At 38.1% G+C, this 13,346-nt stretch overlaps 1 protein-coding gene across 3 annotated transcripts in view; it reads left to right on the top strand.

Moving 5' to 3' along the window:
- The window catches only part of ZSWIM6 (zinc finger SWIM-type containing 6), a 111,908-nt gene that overhangs the window by 67,813 nt on the left and 30,749 nt on the right, over positions 1-13,346 (top strand). For all 3 annotated transcript variants that reach the window (XM_049795337.1, XM_049795336.1, XM_049795338.1), the window contains exons 3-4: positions 5,026-5,174; positions 5,703-5,853. In XM_049795337.1, the coding sequence (XP_049651294.1) occupies positions 5,026-5,174; positions 5,703-5,853 (300 nt within the window). The remainder of the gene's footprint in view (positions 1-5,025; positions 5,175-5,702; positions 5,854-13,346) is intronic.

The following is a 13,346-nucleotide window of genomic DNA, read 5'->3' as shown; positions in this document are numbered from 1 at the left end:
TTCCTTTCAAGAAGGATGAAAGTGAAGTGCACCAATGCTTAGTATGAGAATTGTTTAGTGAACAGATTTGGGAAGGAAGTAACAACAAGACTAGACAAAACTAGAGAAATTTCGGAAACCAAAGTAGAAGTAAGTAGCGCAACATAAAACAAAATGAAAGATCAATAGCTCCAAAATAACATGAAAAACTAACTTAGGAAATTCATATTTTTAGGAAAGGTTTTTTCGGATACATTAAACAATAAATAAAACTTATATAAAAGGTAAATAGTGAGATTTTGTTTTGACACATGGAAGGTAAAAATAAATGAAAATAATTTCATGCTAGTCTGTACTGATAACAAAGTTCTAACTGCCACACACAAGTAGACTTTGAAACTTATTGCTTGCTATATAATGTTTGTGACACCTGGATTTTAGCAAGAGAGTTTAGATATTGTCAGCAGATAAGTTTATGCATTTTGCTGTATGCGCAGATGGAAGGTAAAGAATTTTTTTGAAGTTAAAAACTTGTTGGGGTTTTATTAACTTTCCTCAGTAACTTAGACTAGCCTGTCCTGTCTAAAATATTTTCTGTTAGCTCTAGCTGCTTCACAGCAGTTGCTGTGTGCTGCTGAACAGGTGTTATATTCCACCCAAGAGTTCTGAAATTATGTACCACATGAAGTGACTTATGTCTAAACTTTGAATTGTTTGGGGAATCAAAGGCATAATAATATTTTTGAATCATTAATTTTTCTGATCTTTGCTTTTATATAATTATTGTTTAGAATAATACTGAGCACACTAAGTTTACAAAATCAATTACTATTCTGTTGTGAGTCAGTGTACAGCAGTATTAATTTCTAGCTGGGCCCATTCAATCTTTGCATAGTACTCAATAAGTCATGTAATCATTTGTAATCATTTTTCCCTATCTTCTTCTCCTTAATGCTGCCATGGGATGACATCCAATAAAATTCAACTGATCTACAGTTCATTTGTATACTTAAATTAATAAGATTTTTATAAACAAAAAAGTTTAGTATGGCTATGGGTGAGTAATTTGGCATGGTTTCATTTGATGATTAAAACAACTCTTGTGATATTTTAGAAATAAGGATCAGGGAAGCAGTTTGCCCTAAAGACTACTTCCTGTTGTTTTAACCAAATTTCACTGTTGATCTGTACCCAAGTAGTTTCCAATATAGGCAATTCTTAGCCTATTTTAGTCAGTGCTCCTTGCTTTGTTTCTACTTACTTTTCGAGGTTAAGTTCTCCATATACACCATTAGTTCTTGAATGTGGTTGCTCATTTTGAAAGCAGTTGCTCTTAAAATTGCTACATAAATGATCAATGTGTTTATTTTTTTAAATGCGTCTGCTTTTTAGAACTTTGGAGTTGATTATATTTAACATGTAGCTAGCCTGCTATGTCCATAAATATAAAAGGCTGTTACTCTGTTTTCAGATTTTATTTGGGTGTTCAGTGTTACAAACAGTTGTGGATAATATTCCTGCTTTGATTGCTAAGAATGCAATTTAGTAATTTTAGTAAAAGTGAGTGATTAAGCATGTATGGCTGTATCTATATAGTGAGTATAAATTATTTATTGTATTTAACTGTAAGTACATGGCATAAAACCTATTTCAAAGACCAGTCATGATAGAAGTTAGAGCCAGAGGTTGGAGGGAGGGAGATTAATATGTTAGTGTCTATAAACTGACACACTTTAATTACAGGTTGTAATATTTAGTATGATTATACAGTGCTTCTCACTTTCATAGTTCAAATGTGAACTAATTTATCTTCATGACACCCCTCTAAAGCATGTAAGTAATACTTATCCCCAGTTTACAAGTGGGGAATGGGATTTGGTCTTGGCACCAAACTGCGCTGCAGAGATTACATTCAGGGCCGCCCATGTTCCTCTCTGCAGCCAAACTGTCCATCTGCCAAAGCTTCATGGTGCCTGTTTGGGGCTGTGCTGCACCCTGAGCGAAGCCACCACCTTTGGGTTGAACCTTCAGCTCTGCCTGGTGTTGAGCATGAGCCTTCCTCCTGGCTATTGCTAGGGCTTTGTCTCGCAGCTCCTAAGCCAGCTCCCTCTAGTTGCTTGTTCAGGTAGTTTCTTGTCTACTCACCCAGTCCCATGTCTTCAGAAGGAAAGTGACAGTGTAGAAATCCCGTCTGTTGCCCAGGATTGATCTGTGTTTGAGTGGGAGAGGAAACAGGCTAGACCAATCAGTGTTCATCTTACTGTAAGTGAATGTAGTGATCTTGAAAAGTGTGTGGTTGAGAGACGTGGAGATGGTTGTGTCTCGACCCTGAAACAAGAATGATGTGGGCAGTGGAAGCAGAGGTTTCCCCAGCGCCATCACTAGGATGCCTGGCTGCTGCTGTGGTGGGAAGGTAGTTTGGACTCATACCTGATCGCGCATGCCGTCTCCATTCCTTGTTAGTCCATGGCTATTGCTGGAGACTGCCAACGGTGTTGAAAGATCAATGAATTACAGCTGTAGCTGCTGCCAGTTAAATGTATACTGAAATTTCTTTATACATGCCAATTAAGAACTTCGATCATACTGAGTGTAGCCTATGTAAGATCTTGTAAGGAAAAATTGCTCAGAGTCAGATGTGTCTGTAGTACTGTGCTGAACAGCATCATAGAGTTCAGACCCTCAGCTTGGTGTCTTCAGCTTTTACAGTCTTCTAGCTTACTGTCATGAAAATAACGCTGGTTTAAGTATAGCGATGCTGAGCCCCTTGGGAAGATACATTTGGGATCGTGCTGGGAGGAGAGGCCTTGGTGGGGTCAGTGCTGCTGTCCTGGGGCAGTGGGTGCCCTTGTTCCTGTGAGGGAACCCTTTTGTTCAAGGATTTGCAGGAGCTGTGTTGAAATTTAACCTTCTAGCACAAACTGACCGATGAGCTTTTGATAAAATGTAAATGGTTACAGAAGGAATTTTGGGGTTTTTTTCCCTAAATAGGGTAGCTTAGCTGAGGAATCTTGGGCTATTTTTAATTCAATTTAAAAGTAGCCATACCAAGATTATTTAAAGATAAATTTCCATTTAAGCAAGGGATAAATATAAGTGTGTGTTGTATACTGGTGCTTTTATATAGTTGCTATTCATAGGTCTTTTCTTTGTGTTTTAGAGCAATGAAATATTTAACCTATTTGCAAGGTGATACTGCAAACCTGCGTCTGTGCAACAGCTGCACTGTTTGTTCTCAAGTGGCTTGATTTCTGTTTTTATCTTGTTCTTTGCAACTGAAGACTTAACAGTATGTGTTTCATGTAGAAGACTGAATTGAAAGCCCCTTAAAACTAACATACTAAAGATGGAAGCACTCACAGAAGAAGAGGTTTTTCATTCCTTGGTTTCTGTACTGTCTTGAGCTTGATTCCTGTCTTCTGATACACTTATGGTTCCTGTGGAAGGCAGGAGAGTTCATTCACATAGTCAAAGAAACAATTTCTTATTAATCTAAATATATATGCACGTGTGTCTTTGTATATCTGTGTGTATGTATGTGTATATATAGATATACACACACACACTGCACAGCTGTAGGCTGTGAAGTTGGAGGCAGTTGAAGAAGTTGCTGAGCTGGAAGATTTTTTTTAAACTCTCTCAGCAACTAGTAGACAAGACATCTCTCTGACCTTTTACATCTTCTGGTTGTATTTTCATTGAATAAAGATTCCAGCATTCTCTGTGACCACTTAAAAGCTTCACCTACACGGCAGAGCTGCAATTGTGAAATGAAGGCTTGAATCAATAGAATCAATGTTTAATTCCTATACATCTTAAGAGTTGTAGCTATCTTTGCTTTTCAAGTTCTCAGGCCTTCTTTGAAAAAGCAAGTTTTTGCAAATCTGACTATGTAATTTTCCTTCCCTGCCAGTATCCTTTTTATTGGCTGCAGAGGTGACATGGACTTGGATTTAAGTGATAGATTGTGTAACGCAATTCAGTTTCTAACATCTTTTCAAAACCTAACGGATATATAGATTATGCAGTTGTGACAAGCCCAAAATCAAAATGTCAAGTTAACTTGAGTCTTGGGCATGCTTAAAATACCTTACATCTGGTATGGTGATGCACTACTTTGTGTTGTTTCCCTGACAGTTTAGATAAGTGTTTTTCATCCTTTTCAGTTTGAATAACTTTTAAAAAGTATCCAGTGGAGGTGCAGGCTTATTCAGAAAAATATAGATTGCTAGATGGTGCAAGAACTTGCTTTTGTTAATTTTGTCAGCCTTTAGAAGAGGCCACTGGTGGAAAATCACTGATCTCAACTGCAAAATTTGAGTTAGGGCAGCCTGTGGCCAAAGCACTGCCTGATGTAAATATAGTCACTTAGTTCACTCTAGGCTAATTCAGGTAGAGTTGCTCTGAACTGAAGCTGTGCTGATGACATTGCCTATGTAAAAATGCTCCTTTGGAAGCACCGGTCATACACAGCTGTAACTCTTACTTATAGTGGAAATGCCTTTAGTGCTTTAAGACTTTGGATTTGTTTGGGGATTTTTTTTAATCTTTGTTTAGCTTTGCAGAGCCATCACAGCTCAAAGGCACCGAGGTAATGATTTTCCTCATGTTCATCTATAGCAGCACTCACTAGCAGTCACTTAAACCTGAGCAAGATAGCTGAAGGTACAGGAATTACACAAGTGTTTTGGGGAGAATTGTTTTAACATCACAGTTGTAGAAATACTATGCAAAGTCTAATTTTCCTTGTAAAAGCATTCTAGTATAGCTGCTGGGATGGGAGGAAGAAACCTCGCCTTTATTTCAATGTTTTGTTATAAAATATTATTTGTTTAAATACCTTTTCATAAGCTGTAATTTTTAAGTGCTTAAGACTACTGAGGAGCGATCTAAGTCTATTTTTAAAGATGGTTTAGATAAAAGCCAAGACATCCAAACCAGAACAAAACACAAATCCAAAAACCTCTGCAGTAGTCCTCTCCATTGGACCCATGAACCTCTCTGCTTTATATAGAACATAATGATTTCTTTTCTTGATGTTTGCAGGTGCTCCTGACCCAACAGCGGGTGCTAGCATAGATGATGAGAACTGCTGGCATTTGGATGAGGAACAGGTCCAAGAACAGGTTAAACTCTTCCTCTCCCAGGGCGGATACCATGGATCAGGGAAGCAGCTCAATTTGCTTTTTGCAAAGGTGTGTCGAGTACTCTAAACCTTCCCTTTTTTCTCTCCCCATTCCCCAGGCCAGTCTGTACTTGTTCGCATCTTACTCAAAGTCCTGTTGTTCTAAAACAAGACAAAGCCTTGGGAACATTATGGCAGCTTAATAATGAGTTGTACAGCAATGGACTGCAATCTGATGTGTCTCGAGATCAGTGTAAGGATATGAAGTAACATTTCAACCATCTGCAGCTTTGCTGTTCTCTTCCTTCCCACCCCCAAAATGTTGGAGAAGCCTGTAGAAATTAATCTTGCAGCAGTTGGCGTAATACATCTGTGGATTACTTGTGGAAGAAGTGTCTTTGAAGAATTGCAATGGGATACTGAAACCAAAAATAGTTAAAATTGGGAAGGCAGACTTTTTTCTACTTAAAAATTTCACATCGCGTATATAAATTACATTTCTTATTTAACAGCGGTGGAATATTTAACACTGCAGCATATAGTCTGTACTGCGATATCTTTGTATTTTCAAGTTTGTATTAAAAGACTCGTTTCCTAGGTGCGAGAGATGCTAAAGATGAGAGATTCAAATGGAGCTCGCATGTTGACGTTGATAACAGAACAGTTCATGGCTGACCCTCGTCTGTCGCTTTGGAGACAACAAGGAACTGCAATGACTGACAAGTATAGGCAGCTCTGGGATGAACTGGGTAAATGCACAGACTTCAAAATCATTTAGGTGTTCATATGTGTAATGAAGAAACAATTACATGTTTGGGGTGGAGAGAAATTTATTGTGGTACTAGGTAAAGCAGGTTAGAGTTTTCTGCAGTTTTACGTGTTCTGTTAAGGTTGGCTGAAATTGAATTTCTGATCTACAGTATGAGACAATTGCAGTTGGAGGAGAGGAAGCATGACGTAAAACAAGTACAATTGCAACAGGTCGTAAGTACCTGAGGATCTAAAAAGAATAAAGCAAAAAGTGGAAACATAGCTACAGAACTGAGAATAAGTATATAAGCCACTAGTGCTAAACTGTAAAGGTTAAGGAAGAAATTGATTCACCACTAGAGAGAAATAGAAGGCAAAATAGAAGATTCATTAGCAGTATCAGAAGATAGCAACAAAGGCAAGTAGAAGTCCATTACTGAGCAGGAAAGGAGATCAAATAACAGAGGGCTAAAACAATTAACACTGCTTTACCGGAAAGGTCAGTTGCAACCAGATACATGACTTAGTTGTACAATGGAGAGAGGAACACAGGCTGAAATGGGAAAGGTATATGTAAACTGGTAGGGTCTGAGGGCACTTGCTCTGAAGTGCTCCAGAAATTTGCTAATCTAGTCTTGAACTACTGCTTCAGAAGTTCTCAAAATCTATAGGGATCTGTGGTAAGGTGGGGTAATTCAAAACAACTTGAATGTAAATGTCACCAATATTTTAAAGGTTAGTGCAAAGAACATTACGTAACCACAAGCATTCCTTTCCTAGGTATAAGGTACTGGAACAAAAGCCAGTTGGTGTGTAAGTGTGTAGAAGATAGAAGTGATAAAAGACAACCTGAATTATTTAAAATACAGTGGTAAATCTAATTTGTTTCTCTAAAAGATAATTCACAGAGTGTGTAATTGGAGGGATTAATATGTATATCTTAGCTGTAGTAGGGTTTTGGATGCTGTCTTGGAGGCTTTCTCAAAGCAAGCTGAAGATACATGGCCTAAACGGAATCAACTTGTGGTTCACGGAACTTGGAGTAGTTGCCTGTGCTCTCTCTCAATCTGGAATGACACTTCAAGTCTAGACTTAAAGGAGTCTGTCTTGAGATGTCTTGAGATTGAGTTCTGGTCAATATTGCTATGCCTGACTTACATGGCTTGGAACATAGAATTAAATAACAAACAAACAAAAAACTTTACAGATGATGCCCTATGGGACATTATGTAAACGCTGCAGAGACGAGAACCAAAGACCATAATGCTCTTGATATATTTTAACGGTCCAAAACCAAGCTAAATGAAAGTAAATCCAAGCAAGAATAACATGCTTCATTTAGAAAGGAAGCATCAAACCCAAAACTTAAGTTTTCTGCTGTTAAAGATGACCATGATTGATTGCATGTTGACTGGTGTGCTAAGACTGGATATAACCTGTTCAGCATAAATTATGTTCACTCTAAATGAAGCATTAGGCTAATAAAAGCCCTAGCTACCTAGTTGACATTGTAGACCTCTGTGGTGGAAAGACTTAATATCAGAGCAGGTAAAGCTCTGTCAGAAAGAGTGTAGATAAAACTACTTGTCTTCAAGTGTAACAACCCTTTTAGTGTGTCATTTTTATGATGCCTTAGCTTGTTGGGGAATAACAGTTTTTGCAAAGCAGGGCTTGCCTGGACATGTACGCAGCAAAATTGTATCCCACCATACTGAAAACTGGAGGGTCTCATGCTTCATTGCTTGTGTGGGTTGAGCTGGTAGGTGGTGGGAGAGGCAGAAATGTGTTCTCCATCTGTTACCTGTAGCAGTCTTACCACATGCTGCCAATAAACATAAAAGGTTTTGTTAAATTTTCTTAGTGGCTCCTCTTCTTGTTTCATCAGTTTCTTGTTAACATCATTTTCTTGACAGCACCTGTCTGAAGGTAGAGGAGGTGGAACCTCTCTGCCTGCAGCATCGAATAAGCAATATTTTAGATTAATTGAATCAACTAGTTTACCTCTGTTTAATCAGAATTATACATGCCACTCCCAAAAAGCTGCAGAGCAGCCTTCAGCCTCACCACTACCTCAGCTGCTGTATTTGCAATCTGAGGCAGACCCTGTTGTTTCAGTCCAGAACTGCTCTTCTGCCTTTAACATTATCAAAATATGTTGATTGTGTACTATGGTTTCAGTTGCAAAAACATTTGAATCACTTCAGGTATGCAGTAGGCTAAGGGTAGAACTTGGTTCTTCCACCTCCAGCTTATGTTTATGTTGCTAAACTGTCCCATTTCTTCCCCACACCAGTAGAATTCCTTCCACTGATGCTTAGCAAGTTCCCTCAAAATGGCTGTTAATTAGATGAATCTCTCCAGCCTGACTCCTACCTTGTGTGAAAGTTACAAACTGCTACCATGTTTCTGCTAGGATTTCGCCTTGAGTTTCACTCAAATTAAACAGGTACCTTTTTCCAGGTGAAATGTACATTTCAAAAAAAAAAAAGTGAATGTGCAAAAGTTGAAGGAGATTTTAAGGGAGTCCAGAATTACAATAGCAAGCTGCAGAAGGAAGAGCAGGAACACCCTGGCCAGATGGCCCTGTGCCAATACTGGCAGAGATAATTCAGACATTGGGTTTAAGGGGGTGATGTTATCACTGTGTTTTAAAATGATGTTGGCTTCCTGTCTTGTCATCTTCTAGGATGTTAGAGAACTAAAATATCGATGAAGAGAGTGAGAACAGGCCTTTACATACTTAACTTTTTGTATTTGTTCAGAGTAATTTGGTAGTGGCATATATGTATATCTTTCAAAAAAACAAAGTTTTATCTATGATCTCATTTACTTTACAGGGAGGTGGCAATGTAACGTAGTACTTATGGCAAATTTTAGGCATAAAAAGTATGTAAATACAGACTCTGCTTAATAAAGGCTTGCTTACTTGCCCTGGTATGCTGTCTGCCAACTGCTAGGCATATGGCCACTTTGTCAGTTCAATCTTGGCATAGGTTTTTAAGCATACTTAAATAACTTCAGTTTTGCTCCTTGACTGGGTCACTTGACCTTTTCACTAGAACTTAACTGATGCTTCCTGCCCAGCATTGGCAAGGGTACTGGAAGGACACAGTGGGCTCTGATCAGAGTTCCTGCTGAAGTTTATGGTAAATTGTTGACTTCAGTAGAAGTCAGATTGGATTTGAATGTTTGAAGGTGCTGATTTAAAAAAAAAAGACACACACACACCCCCTCACAAATACTTCACATCTAAGTATGGACCTGACTATTTTCTGATACAAAGTCCTAATTCCATAAGCAATTTATGATTCAAAAGCCTGAAATTAACAAAAAGCCTTACAAATAACTAGCTAGTTGTCCTGGTCAGGAGAAAGAATGTAATAATTAGGCTCAGCAAATTCCCCTGTTGCCCATCAAAGAATGGGTTGAGCTAAATGCTGCTTATGGAACTCTAAAGGTGTAGTATTGGAAAGATCAAGATTACAGGTCAAACCTATAAGGCTTGTTAATATACTTCTCATACTAGGAGAATTTAGATGCAACTTCAGTGATGCATTGGTAAATACTTCCTACTTGCCGCAATAATACATGAATGCACTTCCTAGAGTTTAGAGTGGAGTTGGAATTCTTCACATTGATGCTGTGTAAATGGTGTCTCAGCAGATAAATTTCACATGCTGATCTTTAGGTGTTTAACTCTTGATGACCATGGTTGAAGACTTCAGTATATCAGAATGATTAATTATCTGAAGCACCTTGGTTTACCTTTTAAATTAAATTGCATTGGTAAAATGGGAGGATATGGAAATGCACAATAAGTATCTGCTGATGCCTGTTGAGCTGAGATCTCTGTTTTGAAGAAAAGGTCAGTTAACCTTCTTTGTAGTCTAGAGGGAAGAAATGGACCATGCAATCTTACTACAGCAGTATTCATTAATATTCATCCATGAAAAATTAAGTAAAAGTTGCTTGTTCTGTTCAAAAGTAGAAAGATTTCCTTAAAAAAGGGGGGAAATTTGACTTTGTGCCCCAGCCCAGGGATCATGATGGCTGCGAGGCTCTGCTTTGGAATTAAACGTTGAGCACTGCCAGATGCCAGACATTGGGAAGAGGCTGAGTTTTGTCGGCAAATGGGATCTGCAAGTTAATTGGTGTTTTCTGCAGGCTTCTGGCTGTGAAATGAAATTGGAAGCCCTTTAGCCACATGGATAATACAGGACCGGAATACAAATGTCACATGTCACCATCAGGGCCCACTGTGAAACAATAGTGTTCCCACTCGAACACTACGCCATTACAGATCATTTAAATATGGGGATTACATTTAAACTAAAAGCCCCATTTGCCTTTTACTGCAATTTAAATGTCCTCTTAGCAAAAGCTAAGTGACAAATTAAATGAAAAAAGTGCCCACATTTTTAAAGCTGTAATGCAAAACAACCTTTTATTGCTTCTCATGTGCCACGAATGAATCATTATACTTGTCAACCCTAAACCAAGCCATAATTGGAGCAGCTACTGTTATCAAAGCGGGGCTGCTCTTGTGACAGCTTAATAAAGCTGAAACTGTTAAATTAAATCCCAGATGCTTAATCTGATGAAAGCAGTCAAGTAGAAGGATCTAAGACAAGTATCTACTGCTTGGTGGAGTGATGGAGCCCAACAGCTTGTCAACATGTAGATTACAGGATCAGATTTTTTTTTGTGAACTACCATTTTCACTATCTTTATATGCTTTTGCTTGCCTTCATGGTGAAGAAACGTCACATAATTTGCATGTTTCAAAACAAACATTTCTGTGGATTTCCTCCATTCTTATCTTTAAGACCTGTTCAGGGGGGAGGGAAGCTGATTTTTTTCAAGTTGAGGATTAGTTTCTTGTGGAACAAAAGTATGATGGCTGTGTCATGGGGAAGAGGGTGTGTCCAAAGAGCTCTTGCAAGACAGGGCAGTGCATAAAATTGGCAAATGTGTTCTGGGTTTGTATCATGCTGATCCTGGTCTTTTGTTGGTTATCTTATTTTACGATGTTAAGGAGAACTTAAAAGGTATTCTGTACTTCCAGCTGGGTAGTCACCACATTTTAATGCATCAGCTGCACCTATTTACCTCAACCACTTGTCTAAAGGTTTTTAAGCATAGGAACCTCTCAATGATATTGCCATGAGCCTTGTTCATGGGATAAAGCTTTCCTGGGTGACACACTTAGAATCCTTTCTGTTGCACATACTGAATGGGTTGTTGTCATAAAGGTGTTTCCTGAGTAGAGTAACATGTCTTTGCCTTAGCAGTTCTAGTAGTTTTTCACTAGCACTTTGCCCTGTTGTGGGTTGCTTTTTAAATGTTGTAACAGCCTGATGGTCTACTTTGAGTTCACATTTGCTGATATTTTGGCCACTTTCTGGCATAGAGTGTTAACATTTTTATGTTGAAATTTAAAACTAAAATACCATTTTACAAGGTCATGCCATGTAGAAAAATAGTGCAATACTTTTCCTGAAGGATCATGCCTAAATTTTTATTAGTAACACTTTGCTCATCATCTAAAAATTAATTCTAAATGTTGAGTTTAGGCAAGGAATCATTATAGATTAATTAAGAGAGACTTAATTACCATTTTGCCATGAGCAAACTAATGATTGAGTGTTAAATAATGCTTTTTTTTTAAACCCACTCTGAATTTTTCTGATAAAAGTTTTATATTCCTCTCTAGAAAATACCAAGTTAGATTCTTTTAACCTTAACTAAATGAAGCTGTTCTCCATCTATATTTCTGTCTGAGGCATTCCTTCCCTTTGTAATTGGAGAGACAAATTTGTGTGAATGGGACATGCCAGCTGTTCTAAACAGATTATCTCTGCTTAGTACTCAAGTGGAGGGAGGAAAAAGGACAAAAGCAGCTAGGGTTGTTGCCAATATGCCCCTAGAGAAATTCCTTCCTGATGCCCGATTTGATGACTACTTCAGGGCTGCCATGATAAAGAATCACTGAAGTTAAGCATTCACTACAGTTTTTGTGCTCTAATACCATTTTTCTGGAGCTGTGTACTTCATGCAGTCCCTTTTTAGGATCATGCAGTAGAAACATTCACTTTTTCATGTATGTTATGGTATTTAAAAAATGGTACAGCAAGGCTCTCAAGTTTCAAATTTGAGTGCAAAGTTTATATCCATACTTCTGTGATTTTTTTTGACTATCCTAAGTTCTAATTGCATCATGTTCTGCCTTAAAGCTAAGGAAAGTACCAATGCCCTGCACATGTAGAAAATAAAGATAACTTCAAATTTCTAAGTTTAGATTAATCAGTTGCACATAGTACATTTCTGGCCTTGAAGTGAAAGCTCTAGGAAGACCTGTGTTCCAAAGGAGGTGGTATGCACCCTGCTTTGCACCATTTCCCTTGGTCTTTCCTTGTGGGACTTTGTGTCTTCAACTATATCACATCCAGTAGGCTGTCTTTGCTTAACTGATAATACTTCTTTCTTTCATTTTGTTTAGTCTTATCTGCCATGGTGTAGTTGCCGCATAGTTATAAAACGTGTGCCTTCAGTTCATGCGCTTAAGGTTACACCTACTTCTCACAGAATAAGATGTTAATATATGTCAGTGTATTTCAATGATTTGTGCTATTGGAGGCACTAAATTAACAGTACTTCTGAGTTAGCATCACAAGACAGTTTTGCTGCTCTAAGGCCTGAGTTATGGATGACAACTTAAAGAAATTGCTGTCATGGCCCTGGAGTGTCTTGGTTGTTGCTGTCACCTTCATTTCCCTGGTGAATGAAGCCAGGCTGCAGTTGTGCAAGGACAGGTTCTGTCCATCTTCCCTGAGGATTATTTCCTTCTTCCTTCATTATTGCCATGTGCCATAATGGTGTATGAAATGAGGGTATATGAGGCCAGAGTATGACAGTAAGTGGGAGCTATTTTCAAAAAGGGTATTCTTTCCTGTGGCATTTATCAGATTTGAGGAATAATGGTGATAGTAATTAACTTTAGTCAATAAGCATAGCTGGAGAGGCTTATTTTTAATACCATACAGAAAGTTTGGGTTTCCATTTAGTTCAGTTGGATGGAAAGTACCTTTACTGCAGGAGCCAAATTTCTTGAAATACTCACATTAAAACAGTTTTTGAAGTTTTTATTCCTAAACTGTTGAACTGATTTACTTATAAGTGTCCTAAAAAATTGTTCTATATTGGAGCTGGTACAAAACTTTCTGTGGCCCTAACTGGAATCGTGACTGCTGGGATTAAGGGCAGCTTTTTACTATGAGCTCAAGCTGGTACTTGGCATTATTTTTTTTCCTTTCTCTCACTCTTTATTTTTAATACTTCAGTAACATAAAGCTGCCATTTAATTTTCCAATACCACTTTTAGTAAATACTGGAGCTAGAAGTAATAGATTTATGGAGAAGAGTTACTGAATCTTCAGTGATTTCTCTGAGCTTTACTATGGTCCAGCAATCTAGCCTTGTGATATTTTCTAGT

Source organism: Accipiter gentilis, chromosome Z (assembly GCF_929443795.1).
Source record: "Accipiter gentilis chromosome Z, bAccGen1.1, whole genome shotgun sequence".
In the NCBI taxonomy this organism is placed as follows: Eukaryota; Metazoa; Chordata; class Aves; order Accipitriformes; family Accipitridae; genus Astur; species Astur gentilis.
This window is presented reverse-complemented; position numbering and strand designations above follow the sequence as displayed.